The sequence below is a fragment of the Protopterus annectens genome, chromosome 8.part0, assembly GCF_019279795.1.
Source record: "Protopterus annectens isolate FY-2018-M chromosome 8.part0, PAN1.0, whole genome shotgun sequence".
NCBI lineage: Eukaryota > Metazoa > Chordata > Ceratodontiformes > Protopteridae > Protopterus > Protopterus annectens.
The window spans coordinates 1193439338-1193454058 of NC_056741.1; the positions used below are offsets into that span (position 1 = coordinate 1193439338).

The following is a 14721-nucleotide window of genomic DNA, read 5'->3' on the forward strand; positions in this document are numbered from 1 at the left end:
TTTACAAGGCTAGCCCATAGAAGTGCCCTGGCATTGTGTTGCCAGACATTAGTTCCCAGAGCCATTGGAGTGATCCCCGGGGTGAACTTTCTATTACCCATCCACTCATCAAGATTTCTCTTGAAGAGGACCAGTGAGGTGCTCTGCTTGACATGTATGGGACTCCTATTCCAGAGCATGGGCAGTCTCTGGGTTATGAACCTGTCCCTCCAGCATGTTCTGTTGATTGTGGTAATGAGGTTGAGGTCTCTGGAGCATGTGGTGCAGAGGGATTGGGATTTCTTTAGAGGTAGCATTTCTAACAGAGCTGGGTCAGACATGGCTTTGTAAGTCAAGCAGAGATCACCCTAAGTTGGTGATATGAGACAGAGAATAGCTGGAGTCTTTTGAGTCTGTCCGTGTAGGACATGTATTTAATGCCTAGGATCCTCTTTGTGAGGTAGTTCTGTGGCTTCTCCAGCTGTTGCAGGTGTCTAGTGCGGTACATGCCAAATGGGGCATTATACTCAATGATTGGCCTAATGAGGGAAGAGTAGAGAGAGATGATGACCTCTTTCTTCCTGGATGCAAAGCCCTTGGTAATGAGATGTGCCACATAGAAGGACTTTCTGACCACAGTGGCAATGTGGTGGTTGAAGGAGAGGTTGCTGTCAACCTGCCTCCCCAAATCTCTTATAAAGCCTTCAGTGTTCAATGGGCTCCCATTGATGTGGTAGTTAGTGGGAACTGAGTTTTTACCAAAGGGGATGACAACACATTTTTTGGTGTAAACTTAAGGACATGGTTGTGACACCAATCATTGGTCTCAGTGAGGCCTTTCTGTAGGATGTTTGTATCACTTGTGGAGTTACTAATGGCTCCCAGCTTGCAGTCATCTGTGAACTTGGTCAGCAAGAGTCCCTTTGTGTTGGCCTGGACTTCTGAGATGTAGAAGCTGAACAGAAGAGGACCTGGGATCGATCCCTGTGGCACTCCATTCGTGACTGTTTGGCACTGTGAGTTGGAGTTCACTTTGTGTGTTCTGTGTGTTCTATCTGTGCGTCAATTTGCAACCCACCTAGTGATATACAGGTTGATGCCTAGTTTGGTGAGTTTATCAAGAACTCCCAAGTCAGGAATGGTATCAAAGGCCTTGGCCAGATTGAGGTAGGGTGTATGCACTGCCTTACCTTCATCCACAGCCCTGATGACCTGACTCTAAGAAGTTAACCAGGTTGAGCAGGCATGATCTCCCTTTCACAAAGCCAAACTGTGAGGGGTCCAGAGTTTGGAGATTTCCTATATCTTTGTTAATCAGATCCATGATGATGCGCTCCATAGCTTCACATGTCAGACTCTTCTGGCTAATGGGGTGATAATTCCCAGGGTCTGTAGTCGCTCCCCCTTTATGGAGAGGGATGACTGTAGCAGTGCACCATTCAGTAGGGACAAAGCCTGAAGTGAGGCTGTGATTGAAGAGGGCACACAGATGTGGTGCCAGTTCACTTTGTAGTTCATGTATAACACAGCCAGGGATATTATCAGGTCCCATGGAAGCTGTATTGTTGGCCTTGGACAATGCAGCTTTAACCTGGGCTGCAGTAATGCTGGGTGCCTGGCATTCTTCTGGTATTGTGATTGGTCCTTAGAGGGGGAGAGAAGGGTAAAGTCGGCACTGAATCTGTCAGCCAGTATGTTGGCAATATCTGTTGGCTCAGTATAGGAGGTACCATTGTGCAGTAACTCAGAGCAAATCTGGGTATTGCCGTGGAGGTTCTTGATATAACTATAAAAGGCTTTGTGATTGTTTTTAGTGCCTGCCGCAATTCTGCCTTCATAGCTGGCTTTAGAGGATTTGATGAGGGATCTCAACTTTTTGTTGAGCCTAATAAGGGAGTTTTTCCAGTCTTGAGACTTCACTTTTTTCTGTAACAGTTTCTTCCTTCTGTTGTAGAGTTTATTAATGGCAGGGGACCACCAGATCGGCTTCTTTTTTTGGAGGAGAGGGTCTTGGTTCTGTTGAGTATGGCTAGTTACATGCATTTATGTACATGTTTGTACAGTGCATTGGGGTATGACTCAGCAGTCATGCATCTATTTTCCATTGACATGGGTGCCATGAAGTTAGCCACCTCTGTTTTTAGGAGTCCAAAGTCAGCTTTGGAGAAGTTTTTTCAAGGTGGTTACCTTTGCGGGGGGGGGGGGGTGAGATGTGGATTCCATGGTGATTAGTTTATGGTCAGATCTGACCAGGGAGGTCTTTCTTAGACAAAGGTTTTCTACCCCCCCAAAAAAGTGCCATTCCCTCCCTCTTCTAGCCCAATCACTTCTGTCATCCTACTACATTAGCCTTGTTTGCTCTCTACTCTTTTTCCAAATTTCTTATTTACCCTCTTGCCATACTTATAAATGCAATAAACTGATGTTCATCGATTAACATCTACAGAATAAGGCTGGTGGCAAAGTGAGCTTGATTGCAACTGGAAGTACTCAGGACAAGTACACACAGATCTTTTTGAACCCACATCCCATGTTATTAGCACAAGCTGTCACTCACTGGCAAACTTCAGAAACTTTTGAAGCTTACAGTGATACACAAGAGTTGCACATATGTGCAAATATTCCTCCACACTTCTTAGATTACTTTATAGAGTTTCATCCTTGTAGAGTTTGCTTGGGTGGTTGTTTGATATCTCTATATATGCTAAAATCAGTGATGTTGATCTGTAATTCTGCATTAGCATGCTGACACATTCACTTTGAATACTTGTGCAGTGAAAGACTATGAGTAAGGTCCACAGGTTGCAAAATTAAAGCAAGACCCCCTCTTGAAAGTGTAAAACCAAAATAAATATGAGCTTAGTGTGTTTTATCTTAAAAGCTGAATCAGCATGCAGTAAGGTTACATTGAATTTTAAAAATCCAGAAATAGTAAGATATAGGTATTTTAATTACTCTGATGTACATTTCACTATGCACAAAATCTGCCCACGAGAATTAAAATGTCAGTTTATGAATTTCACATATACTGTTCTTAATAGTATTTAGAAACATAAAGGGTGGACATTTCACCCCAAATTTAGAATTTATTTCAGTATTTTATGAATGATGGACATGCCCCCAAACTCTCTAATATGGGAGCTCTGCATCCTACATGCATACCAGCTTTACAGTAATCACCTCTGAAATCACCATTATTTGGAGAAAATGCAAATCATTGTCTCCCCTCGCCCCTTCCTCATAAAAGTATCTGTCAGTTTTCCTCAGGTTCTTTGGTATGGGAAGACTACAGTTCAAAACACGTATTATTTTTTTTCTAATTTGAGCACTTTTGTTTTCAAAATGGAATGGCTATCATACATCTGCAGACAACCACTTTACTAAATATAGTGACAAAGGTATGGGTTTATTTAACTGACTCATGGCCTTTTAGTAAAGGGCAGGTTTAGCTTTGATCATCTGATATGCAGCTCCCTTACTGACTGGGAAATGTGGGGTTAATTATATTTGGCATAATGATGCATCTTGGAACTGAAGCACACATGTAAGTGATACATTAATACACATGACTATGTGTAGGAGAGTATATATTGATAGTTTGTAAAAAAATATTTAGCAGTGAATAATTTTGGTTAACATAGTCATAACCCAGTACCCAGCCAGCATTTTGTATTAGATGAAAACATTTAGTATAAGAAAAAGTCACAAAGAATGCCAATTTTCTTACCTCTTTTTTCATTTCATGTTCAGCGTTTTCGTAGCATGTGTGTGGATCATATATGCAATCCACGACAGTGACCCCATCTGCCAAGAGATTTTATGATATAAATGTCATTGCACATGCACAGTACTCATTTAATAATGTGGCTGGAAATGTTACTATAAAAGCTGATATGCCATATCACATTACATTACACTGCTTACAAAGCCAGAGAGGAGAGATTGCGTTGGTTTGGATATGTGCTGAGGAGGGATGCTGGGTATATTGGTAAAAGGATGCTAAGGATGAAGCTGTCAGGTAAGGGGAAAAGAGAAAGACCTAAGATAAGGTTTATGGATGTGGTGAGAGAGGACATGCAGGTGGTTGGTGTAACAGAGTAAGATACAGAGGACAGGAAGAAATGGAGACAGATGATCCGCTGGGGCGGTCCCTAATGGGAACAGCCAAAAGAGAAAAAAAATACTGGTATCCTGTATTTTGAAAGACCTATATCACCATGATCAGTGCTTCACAATTACATAAATTCTACTGACAGGATCTGAATTTGCACACTTAATCTTTATTCTCAGAGCTGGTAATTAATCTCAAGTTCCTTGCAATACAGATAACACAGAGAGCATCTGAAAAACTAATAAGCAACATATACAATGTGTGCAGTTCCAAATGTTGTTAGTATACAGTTCACAAACACTAAGAGTCACCTCTCATGTCATACACAGATCATGCTGGAAACAACCTTATTAAGAAAAATCTAAGGGACAAAAAAGTTAAATAAAAGAAGTACTTACATCCAGTGTGTAATAACATTCTTCTAACTGTCCCTTGAATAGATTTATTTAAATCATTTCTTGTTGTCTTAGAAACCAGTCAGGTAAAAATCAGTACATTACAGACAGAAATAGGACAGTGCACACACAAAGCACAGAACCAAGTCAAATGGCTAAATACTACCTGATTGTCTATTACATTTCAGCTAAGACTACATCTTTCAAATGAAAGCTGATAAAAAAATGAAAACACGGGGGCAGAGCCTGAATGGCCAACTGAAAGCAGCTTAATTTCAGAGCTCCATAAAACTAGTAAAATACACAGGAAATATTTAATTTATTTCAAACAATTATAAAATTTATAGATAAAAGTTTAAACTATATACTTTGAAACTTTGGTGGATTTCTAGAAAAAAATTCCTGTCAAAAATACTTGGAGACTTGCACAACTACTAGAAATGAGCAACTTAAGGAATTCTCACTCTAATATGGCATTTAAGAAGGAACTACAACTGGTGACTACTGTCCTACAAGAACTTTCTACGAAGATGGATGACTTCAAAGAAAACTTGGAAAACCTCAAACTTAATCGTCAACAACAAACAGACATTCTTAAGGAGATGTTACAACAACATCAAACAAAAATAGCAAGTACAGAAACTATCTAAATGACATTGAAGGAATACTTAAATAAGAAAAAATTCAAAAAGAATTCCTTCTTAAGCAGAACACCTGGCTACTTAATAAAGTGGATGACTTGGAAAACAGAGAAAAAAGAACTAACACACGAATCTTTGGACTACCTGAGAAATCTGAAGGTGAGGACATTATTTCATTTTTAACTTCATGGATCCCTGAATTAATAGACTTAAAAGAAGGTTTCTCATGTGGTATTGAAGGGGCACATAGAGCCCTAGGGAAACCTGTTCCAACTTCTTCAACAACTACTCCACCTAGATCAATTGTAATAAAATTGTTATCATATCTGGACAAAGAAGTAGTTCTAAAAACAGCCTAGAGGAAATCTCCCTTAAAATATAAGCAAAGTCTAATTAGATTTGGCAATGATTACTCCACCAGAGTTTTGGAGCAGAGGAAGAAAGCCTGGCCACTAATTAAAATACTTAAACAAAATAACATTAAGGCACAACTTCTTTTCCTGCCAGAATTAAAATCTTGCACTCAAATGAAATGAGAACTTTTAACAACTTAGAATATGCTTCCTCGTTCATCAAAAATAACAATGTTGTTTCTATACCTGAAGATATGGACTGTTGATTACCTTCCCTGAAGAGAGTGACTGAAAAAATGCTTGGACTGTTGTTAAAAAGAAAAAAAAAAAATTAATAAAAATAGCAGTCTCTGCTAAATCTCTCAAAGTTTCTCCTATAATATGATTTGTAATTGGTAAATGTCTGAAAAGAAGGCATTTATATTATCTTGTCAAAAGATGACAATATCAAACAGCATAAAGATCGAAAATGCCCGTACATCGAAACTGTTCTTGTAGGGGGCTGTGCTCCCCACACCCTACACTAATTATATATACCAACTCTGAGATCACACTACAGTGAGGAAAGAGCAAATTTTCTCATCCCCACTGTACCATGATCCCGCAACAACACTTTCGTTGTACGACATTTACGACATTATTGCCGTTCGATATTTTCAACATGCGATAAGGTGATGTAGACCAAAACTAAACATTCTTTCTCTCTTTATGTGAAAGTTAGACTGAAGAAGCTATTAAATCAATATATATCAGTTTGATAAGTTGAAGTTTCAAATTAACTTTCTATAATACTAATACAGGTATTTAAACATTCTTGTGGGTGCTTCAAGGATTTTTTTTTTAGATCTGTGTTAAAATCCAAAAATATAATCTAACAGTTAGTATTGTAGCAATCTATTTCTCTTAATGTTGCATTGTGGTCTAGTGGCATACAGTGGCTCTCGTTTTTTTATAGCCATTCAGGACGTTTTAGCTTTGTTTAGCTTTGGCTATGTTGGTTCCGAGCAGTTTCTGAGTTGTTGTGGGTTGGGATAATGGTCAGTGACTTGGCCAATTTATTTATTTCATGTAATGTTTATGGCCGTTACAGTTTCTAGTTTGTTGACTGTTCCATTGTACAACATGCGCTGTGTTTGCTGCTGTCTCACTAGATCCAAGCCATCAGCAGTTATTTTTTTGGGGGGAGAGGGATAGATGAGCCCAACAGCTGTGAGAAGTGAAGCACTTTACATCTGCAATGCCCCACGAGCACAATGAACATTTTTTTCCTCTCAACCCCGCAATTTGAATCAGACTTATTGGCAAACATAGTTGCTATGACAACAGAAAGTGATTTCAATAGACAATGTGGAACTTCCTATACGAAGTATCGCATAGCTAACCTAGACAAAACTAATTTAGAAATCAAATGAATGGGGTAATTCTGTTATCTTAGTCAATATATTTATATACTTAATAATTTAATTATTTTATATTTGTTCAGGCTAGATGCACCATAGAGACAGACAATCGAGACAGGCATTTGTAGACAGCTGGAATCACTATAGTTCAAAGGGTCTAATTTGAGTCTGCAATGCATTGCAAATAACTACTTAGTAAATATGGGTAACATAATACTAAATTATATTAACTACATATTTTGCACTGAACCCAGATTGGGTTAATCTTTCTTGTCTGCAACTGTTGTGGCATCTATTTCATGCCGAGCGCTGGTTGATTGTGGCCCGAGGTGTGTGTCAAAACCATTTGTGTGATATGCCATTAATCCTTCTATTAAAGCAAAAGTGTAAATATGTAAATGTGAACACTGAGAATGCTGACATTAGGTTGTAGAGCAAAGTTGAAAGATTATTATTTTGTGTGAAAGGAGAAATCCGGATTTGAGCCTTGTGATGTAAACTAGAAGCACTCATGGATTACCACATTTGGATCGCGGCTAGCCAGTAAGAGGCATCTTTAAGCCTCCTGACCTCCTTTCTACCAATTAGAAAGAATACAGTATTAGCAGTTCACTGGAGCTTATTGTAATCTGGAAGCTCCCTCTACTAGTCAGCATGCAACTATCACTTTCTCCATGTTGCAGAAGACAAATACAGCTTTCTTCTCTGAAGATTATCCACTAGGTGTCATTGTTTTATAGTTCTTCCTAAACTGTGACATTTCTTGATGAATTCATTTGTTTATAGAATACTGTTTATTGAGACTGTAATGATTTAGTAAGTGTAGGAGACAGTGAGGACAGAATGTGGCTTGATTATAAAAGAGCTATTGGTTTGACATAGTATACTATCTGAAATTCTCTGCAGTGCGCTTAACAGAATGGAAAATTTTGTAATATTCGTATTTTTCTGATTACCCACTAATTTGCGGGGTTAAAAAAAAAATCAGTTGCAATGAGAATAAAAATTTTCATCTGTCATGTATCAAGCATATGCATACTGTATCTAATGCCATGATAAATTCAAAGCAACAAACTCATCAGCAGTATTTACAAGACTGCCACTGCATTACTCAGATTCACACAGACACACAGACACATGCACACACACACACACACACACACACACACACACACACACACACACACACACACACACACACATGCACACACACTCCTATACTACACACACTCATAGATAGATTCCAGAGTCCCCACCATCTCATGCACTTGTTTGAATGTGTCTCAGCTTGTCTGCTAAGGTTGGAAATTTTATCTTGCGTGGAGAAACTTGACAACATCTTTCAGGATCCCATGTTTAAGTTATTTAGGCAGATGTTACAGGATGGCTATGGAGCTATTGAAATCCCTGCATTAATGCCTTAGCAGTGCATTCCAACACAAGAGAGTTACTATATGTCAAACCAATGATTGTTCTCTGTCTAGTTTTGTACCACTTGGAAATGGAAAATGCAAGCTAGACTGATGCCTTACTGCAGGGTTTTGTAATAAGCTTGTTCAGACCCTCTCCATCCTTTCATATGCATCATGTTGGAATTAAAAAGAAAAGGAAAAATATACCGACTGTTTAATAAAAAAACTCTGCTCTTGTATCACTTTTTAACTCCTAAATGCTAACAGCAGCCTTATTAATAAAGAAATGTATGGTCACGTTGTTTAGATTTAGGTAATGGGAATTGGAGCAGTAGAGCAATGTTTTATTAGTCTTTACCATTTGTAATTAATATCTGTCCCTCAGCTTTTAGTGAAATATATTGCTGTCCCCTATCCACTTAGAAACACCATCTAGTTTAAAAAAAAAATATTCCTGGAAAGATTAATAATCAATACTTAACCATGTAAAATTTTAAATATAGTCAAAGCACCCTTATTGAACTACAAAATATTTGAATGATTTCTTTATAACCTTATAGTATTAAATTTATTATTTGTTTAATGACATGATATAGTATATGTTAACCTGTTATGTAGATTTTAGATGTGGAGATAATTAACAAGAAAAGTCAAGAAGTCTTGTACTATATGTATGAATGCTTTCTTAGATGGAATTTCACTGACTTGGTAGCATGTTTGACTTAGAGCAAACCATTATAGTCTTGTTTATAATACAAATCTGTATGATTTAACAGTTGAATAGTTGTGTTTATATTTAAAGTTTTATTAAGTTGGACACAAAGAGAAAATAGCGTTAGCATAGACAAGTATATATTTTATTGTAATATATAGTTATTACTAATTTTAATTTGATGGTAACTGTAACTTATTCTGAATTGATCTCAGAGTTATCATCCATTCACAAGCTTAGCTTGTCATAATTGAGAACTCCTTACAATTCTATAGCATATCGGGTTGTCCTTCAATTTAGTATGAAACTTTGAAAATTATATTACTCATTGAAGGTGTACTAAACATTTAAAATGTTATATTTCTTCCTTTATAAATCATTCTCCATATAATAATTATATCTATGGAGCCCAAATACCAAATTACATAAGTTATGAGAGATAATCTAACTGATCATAGTTTATCGGTTGTATTAGGAATGATTTACATTCCATGTTTAGGATGGTACATTGTGTATTTTATAGTTATTCTTTGATCATATTATTACTTAAATCATTTTGTTTCTTTTCTAAGCCTGTCTCAGTCCATGCTATAGTTGCATTTATAGTGAAAATAAGCTTGAATTTAGTATCTACAAAACTAAAACACAATATAACAGTGTTGTTATCAGGGGAAATTTATCTACTAGTAATAAATATTAAAGAAATCAAATATTTAATACTGATCTGATATGGATCTGACTCTACTATCATTAAATACTAATGGCTTAAATAATCCAAATAAAAGAGCAAATTTACTTAGATATTTAAAATTAAATAAAGCACAAGTCAGTTTTCTTCAAGAATCCCACTTTAAATCTAATGATAACTTTACTTGAAAGCCTAATGGATATACAATTTTGGCTCAATGCTCTTATAAATCAAACACCAGAGGAGTAACAATTTTATGGAAAAAGAATATCATCACTCCTGAAATTATCTATAAATATGTAGACAAGGAAGGTCTTATAGCTGTTACTGTAATAAAATTTAACAACAGAATTTGGACATTAGTAAACTTATATTGGTTTCCAGGCATTGGCGTAGGGACTGTTAAAAAACACTTAGATCTCATAACTAATAACTATAAAGGTAATCTAGTAATAGGAGGTGACTTTAATTTTATTTTGGATACTTCTGAAACCACTAATAAAAGACTTTTTTGTTTATCTTCCACTGCAAAATCTTTAAAAAATGGACTGAAGCTTTTCATTTAATTGATACATATAATCTAAAAGAAGTTAAGTTATTATTATTTTCTGCGTCTATATTATCTTGTCGAAATATGACAATATTGAATGGCATAAACATCAAAAATGCCATACATCAAAACTGTTCTTGTGGGGGGCTGTGCCCCCCACACCCCCTGCTAATTATATATACCAACTCCGAGATCACATTACAGTGAGGAAAGAGCAAATTTTCTCATCCCCACTGTACCATGATCCCGCAACAACACTTTCGATGTTAGGCATTTATGACATTATTGTCGTTCGATATTTTCAACATGTGATAAGGTGAAGTAGATCCTTGTTTTCCCACCATGACTATAGATTTGGTACTCAAACAAGAATAGACAAAATATTTGTTGCTCAGGATCTACATTCAAAAATTTCAACTTTTTCTATACTTCCATGTCCATTTTCAGATCATAATTCTCTTATTTTGAAACTTCAAACAGAGTTCAAACCATTACTTTTTTCTTCTAGAATCCCATCATATATTACAAAAAATTAAAGAATTTAAACCTTGGTTATTATCTGAGCTTCAGTTCTTCTTTAACATTAATTATACTACAGAAATCAATGTAGTTATGATATGGGATTCACTAAAAGCCTATATATTTGGTAAAACTCTTAGCTGGTATAAAAGCAAGGTGAGAGAATGTGATTCCGAGCTACAAGAGTTGCAAACTCAACTTTTGTTAGTGAAATCTGAGAAATCAACAAAGTCTCTAGTTACTAAAAAGAAAATAGAGGAATTAAATAGGAAATATAATGAAATATTAACTCACAAAACTAACAGTATTAGAAAGATTAAAAATAAACTCCCTGGCCACTTCTCCTAGGCACTTTAATAATCTATGAGGATTAAGCTACACTCTAAAACTAATAATATTGTTAGTATTCAACATAAAGGAAAGGGAAAGAGAGTATCAGCTATAGGATATATTCTTGATACTTTTAGACATCAATATACTGAACATTCAAAACATGGGAACTCCTTTACTGATCAATTGAAGCTGGAAGCAATATCTACTAAACTAAAAAATTCCTGAAGAGTTAAAATCAGATTTACAAAAAACTATTTTACTTAAAGAAATAATTGACAAGATAAAAGTAAGTAAAACCAACAAAGCTTCGGGATTAGATGGTATAACTATAGAGATATATAAACTCTTTCCCACATCCATAATTTCCCTTTTTCAAAAAACATTAGTAGAAGTTCAAACACAAACAATAATACCAACTTCTTGGAGATATTCTTTGATTAGCAGAATTCTAAAAGAAAACAAAGACCCAGATATTATGTCAATTGTAACCCAGAGAATAAAAATCCCTCTATCAAAAAGAATTAATAATGATTAGACAGGTTTTATTCACAACAGACATACTTATGACAATATTAAAATAATTTGTATTCTTACAGAATATTTAAATAAGGAAAACCAAGAAGCACTGATAGTGGGTTTAGATATAGAGAATGCCTTTGACTCCTTAAATTGGGAGTATCTATTTAAGATTTTAGTTTTATTTGACTTTCCCCCTCCTTTGTAAATCTCATAAAATATATATATATAAATGTATATTCAAATAATTTAGCTTATGTCAAATTAGGACCCTTTATATCTGAATCTATTTGCTTAACCAAAGGCACTAAGCAAGGGAGTCCCTTGTCTCCCATTTTGTTTGCATTAGCTATTGAAATTCTAGCTGTTTTAATATGCAATAATTCAAAAATAAAAGGTGTGGACATATATGATCAATATAACTCCAAAATAATGTTGTTTGCTGGTGATATATTTCTCACATTATCTAACTCTAAAGAAACACTGAAAGAATTAGACTTATTAATTGAAAAATATATGATTTCAGCCCTTCACTTTAATAAGTCTAAATGTTTGTTTTTGAATAAAAAGAAATACAAGTAAACAAAACCATATCATAGGCAAACAACTGTCTACTTTAAATTATTTATGAATAGTTTTATGTGACGATTTGAATAAGTTAATTTCATTTAATTACAGTAATATTATTAATATAATGAAAACTTCTGTAGACAAGTGGAATACAATATTTCTGCCATTTGAAGATAGACTACAGTTAATAAAAATGGTTCTGCTATGCAAGAACTTGTACATAACATTAGCTATTCAGTTGTTCCCTGAGAGACATCTCCTTAAAGAAAGAAATACAATTTTGTTAAAGTTTCTATGGTTTCCTAAAAGAAACAGAGTAGCCTTCGCACACCACATTAGACTATGGAAAAAGGAGGACTAATTTTTACTGATATTGAAACCTATATAAAGGCATCCATATTTAAAACTGTAATAGACTGGATAAACCCTAATTATTCCGCCAACTGGAAAACACTGCACACAGTTATACTAATAAATGAATCCTCTTTATTAAAAAAACTATTTAATATTGGACAAACCCAATAAATTATGTATTTCTTAACTATTACGATGCAATATAACATAAAACCTACCCGTCTAAACTTGATTAATTATACTTTTAATACTTTTAGAAAATGTGTTAATGTGAAGATTGGCATAAAACTTTGGTTTGATCTTTTAATTCCATTCACCACCATGAAAAATTACCCGCATAAAATATATAGAGAAACTTTATTTCTTGGGAACAAAAAAAAACTTTATTTGTTGGCTACAATGTATCAAAAAACAAAAAGTCTTAGACATGCAATTGTTAAAGACTCTTTATGAAATACCATCTCAAGACTGGTTAACTTTACACAGCATTTTAATGTATTCCCAAGACTTATGCAGTGTAATTATTAATTCTTCCTTTAAATATACTCCAAAATTTATAAGCTATTTAAATGGAATTACTAAATAAAAAATAAAAAAATGAGAGTCTAGGCCACAAGTGAAGGCATATAAAACTTTATGTATTAGCGCTTTTGTCTAGAAAAGACTTCTTCAAATACATAAAGTTTTATACGCCTTCACTTCTGGCCTGGACTCTCATTTTTTATTTTTTATTTAGTTATTCAGTTTCTATTTTAATGGAATTATCTATTATAATCAAAATATGAAAAATGGTATTTCAAACTTATATAAAGAGTTAATAGTTTATAAAACAGTACCTAAAGATTCCTACTGGCAACATATCACTAAAGGGCATCTGATTAATTTAACACCAGAAATTGAATAAAACATTGCATTATCGGTGGTGGTGCTGCGGTAGCGCTGTCGCCTCATGGTTAGATGTTGCCCATTCAATTCTCAGTTAGATCGTCTTCTGTGTGGCGACATGCATGAATGGGTGTTCCTTCATTGAAGGTTGTGCATTAGGCCCGGCAAGCCAGCGCGTAAAAATGTACTGCCAATAATGAGCGGACCGGAGTTCCGCTGTGGTGACCCCTAACCAGGAAAAGCCGAAAGACACAACATTATCAGTAAAACACACATCCTGCACGCAGTATTGGAAAATATACAATTGGAAATTTTTACATAGAGCATTTTTATCGCCTGATAAAATTACTAAAATGAATCCCTCCAAAAATGGTTCATGTTGGAGATGTCAGGAGGAGACTAGAGCTGATTGGAATCATATTTTTTATGACTGTATTAACAATAAGTTTTATTGAAATGATATAAACAACTTTTTGCAAGCTTTGCTTACTGATTCCTTTGTTTCTACTAAAGCATCAATTCTGTTAAATGTAAGTGAAGGCCCTCACTTGAATAGAACAAACTTGCATTTATTATGGACAATTTAGCAATCTCTAGGAAATGTATAACCAAAAGATGGAATTCAAACACAATACCCAAAGTGGAGGACTTTTTTACTTTATTGAAGAATACAGCATTGATGGAAATTAAAATTTCAGAACTTAGAATTTCTCCTAGGCCATTGGTAAATAATCCTTGGAAGAAACTTTCATCCCTGATTGACACTTTAAACCAGAGTTGGATTCACTCTAATAAATGTAAACAGTATTCTTTATTTATGTTTTTGAATTTATTGATTTACTATTTATGTCAGGCTGATTGTAAATATTGTATATAGTTGTGTGAATTGTTGTAACAGTTTTTGGTGTGTTCAAAATACTATTTGAAAATAAAAATTATATGAGCAAAAAAAAAAAAAATGAAAACATGCTGTCCCATCTTGCCTGTACCCCAATCTAAGATAAATTCTGAGGTGGCCGTACCTTGGTAGAAAGAGCATTTCCCCCATTGCAGAAGTGCTGCTTGTCAGCTCAGTTTAGTAAACCTGCCAGTTTACCCAATTTTCAGTGAAGTGACATGCTTTTACAAAACACACAAGAAAAATTAGTGCATGCTTTTAAGCAAAAGGTTAGACCTCTCTCATTGATCTGATTTCCTCATACACAAATTAAAAATGTAATTTTCCTGAAAAATAATCTTTATTGAACTAGAAACATCACATTAAGAACAAACCCACATGCAATCTTTAAAAAAGTCATAATTT

At 34.9% G+C, this 14721-nt stretch overlaps 1 protein-coding gene across 1 annotated transcript in view; it reads right to left on the reverse strand.

Annotated features, from left to right (window-relative positions):
* Window positions 1–14721, reverse strand: part of LOC122809296 — a 118924-nt gene that overhangs the window by 30287 nt on the left and 73916 nt on the right. Inside the window, exon 4 of the mRNA XM_044080679.1 lies at window positions 3707–3783. Within this exon, the coding sequence (XP_043936614.1) occupies window positions 3707–3783 (77 nt within the window). The remainder of the gene's footprint in view (window positions 1–3706; window positions 3784–14721) is intronic.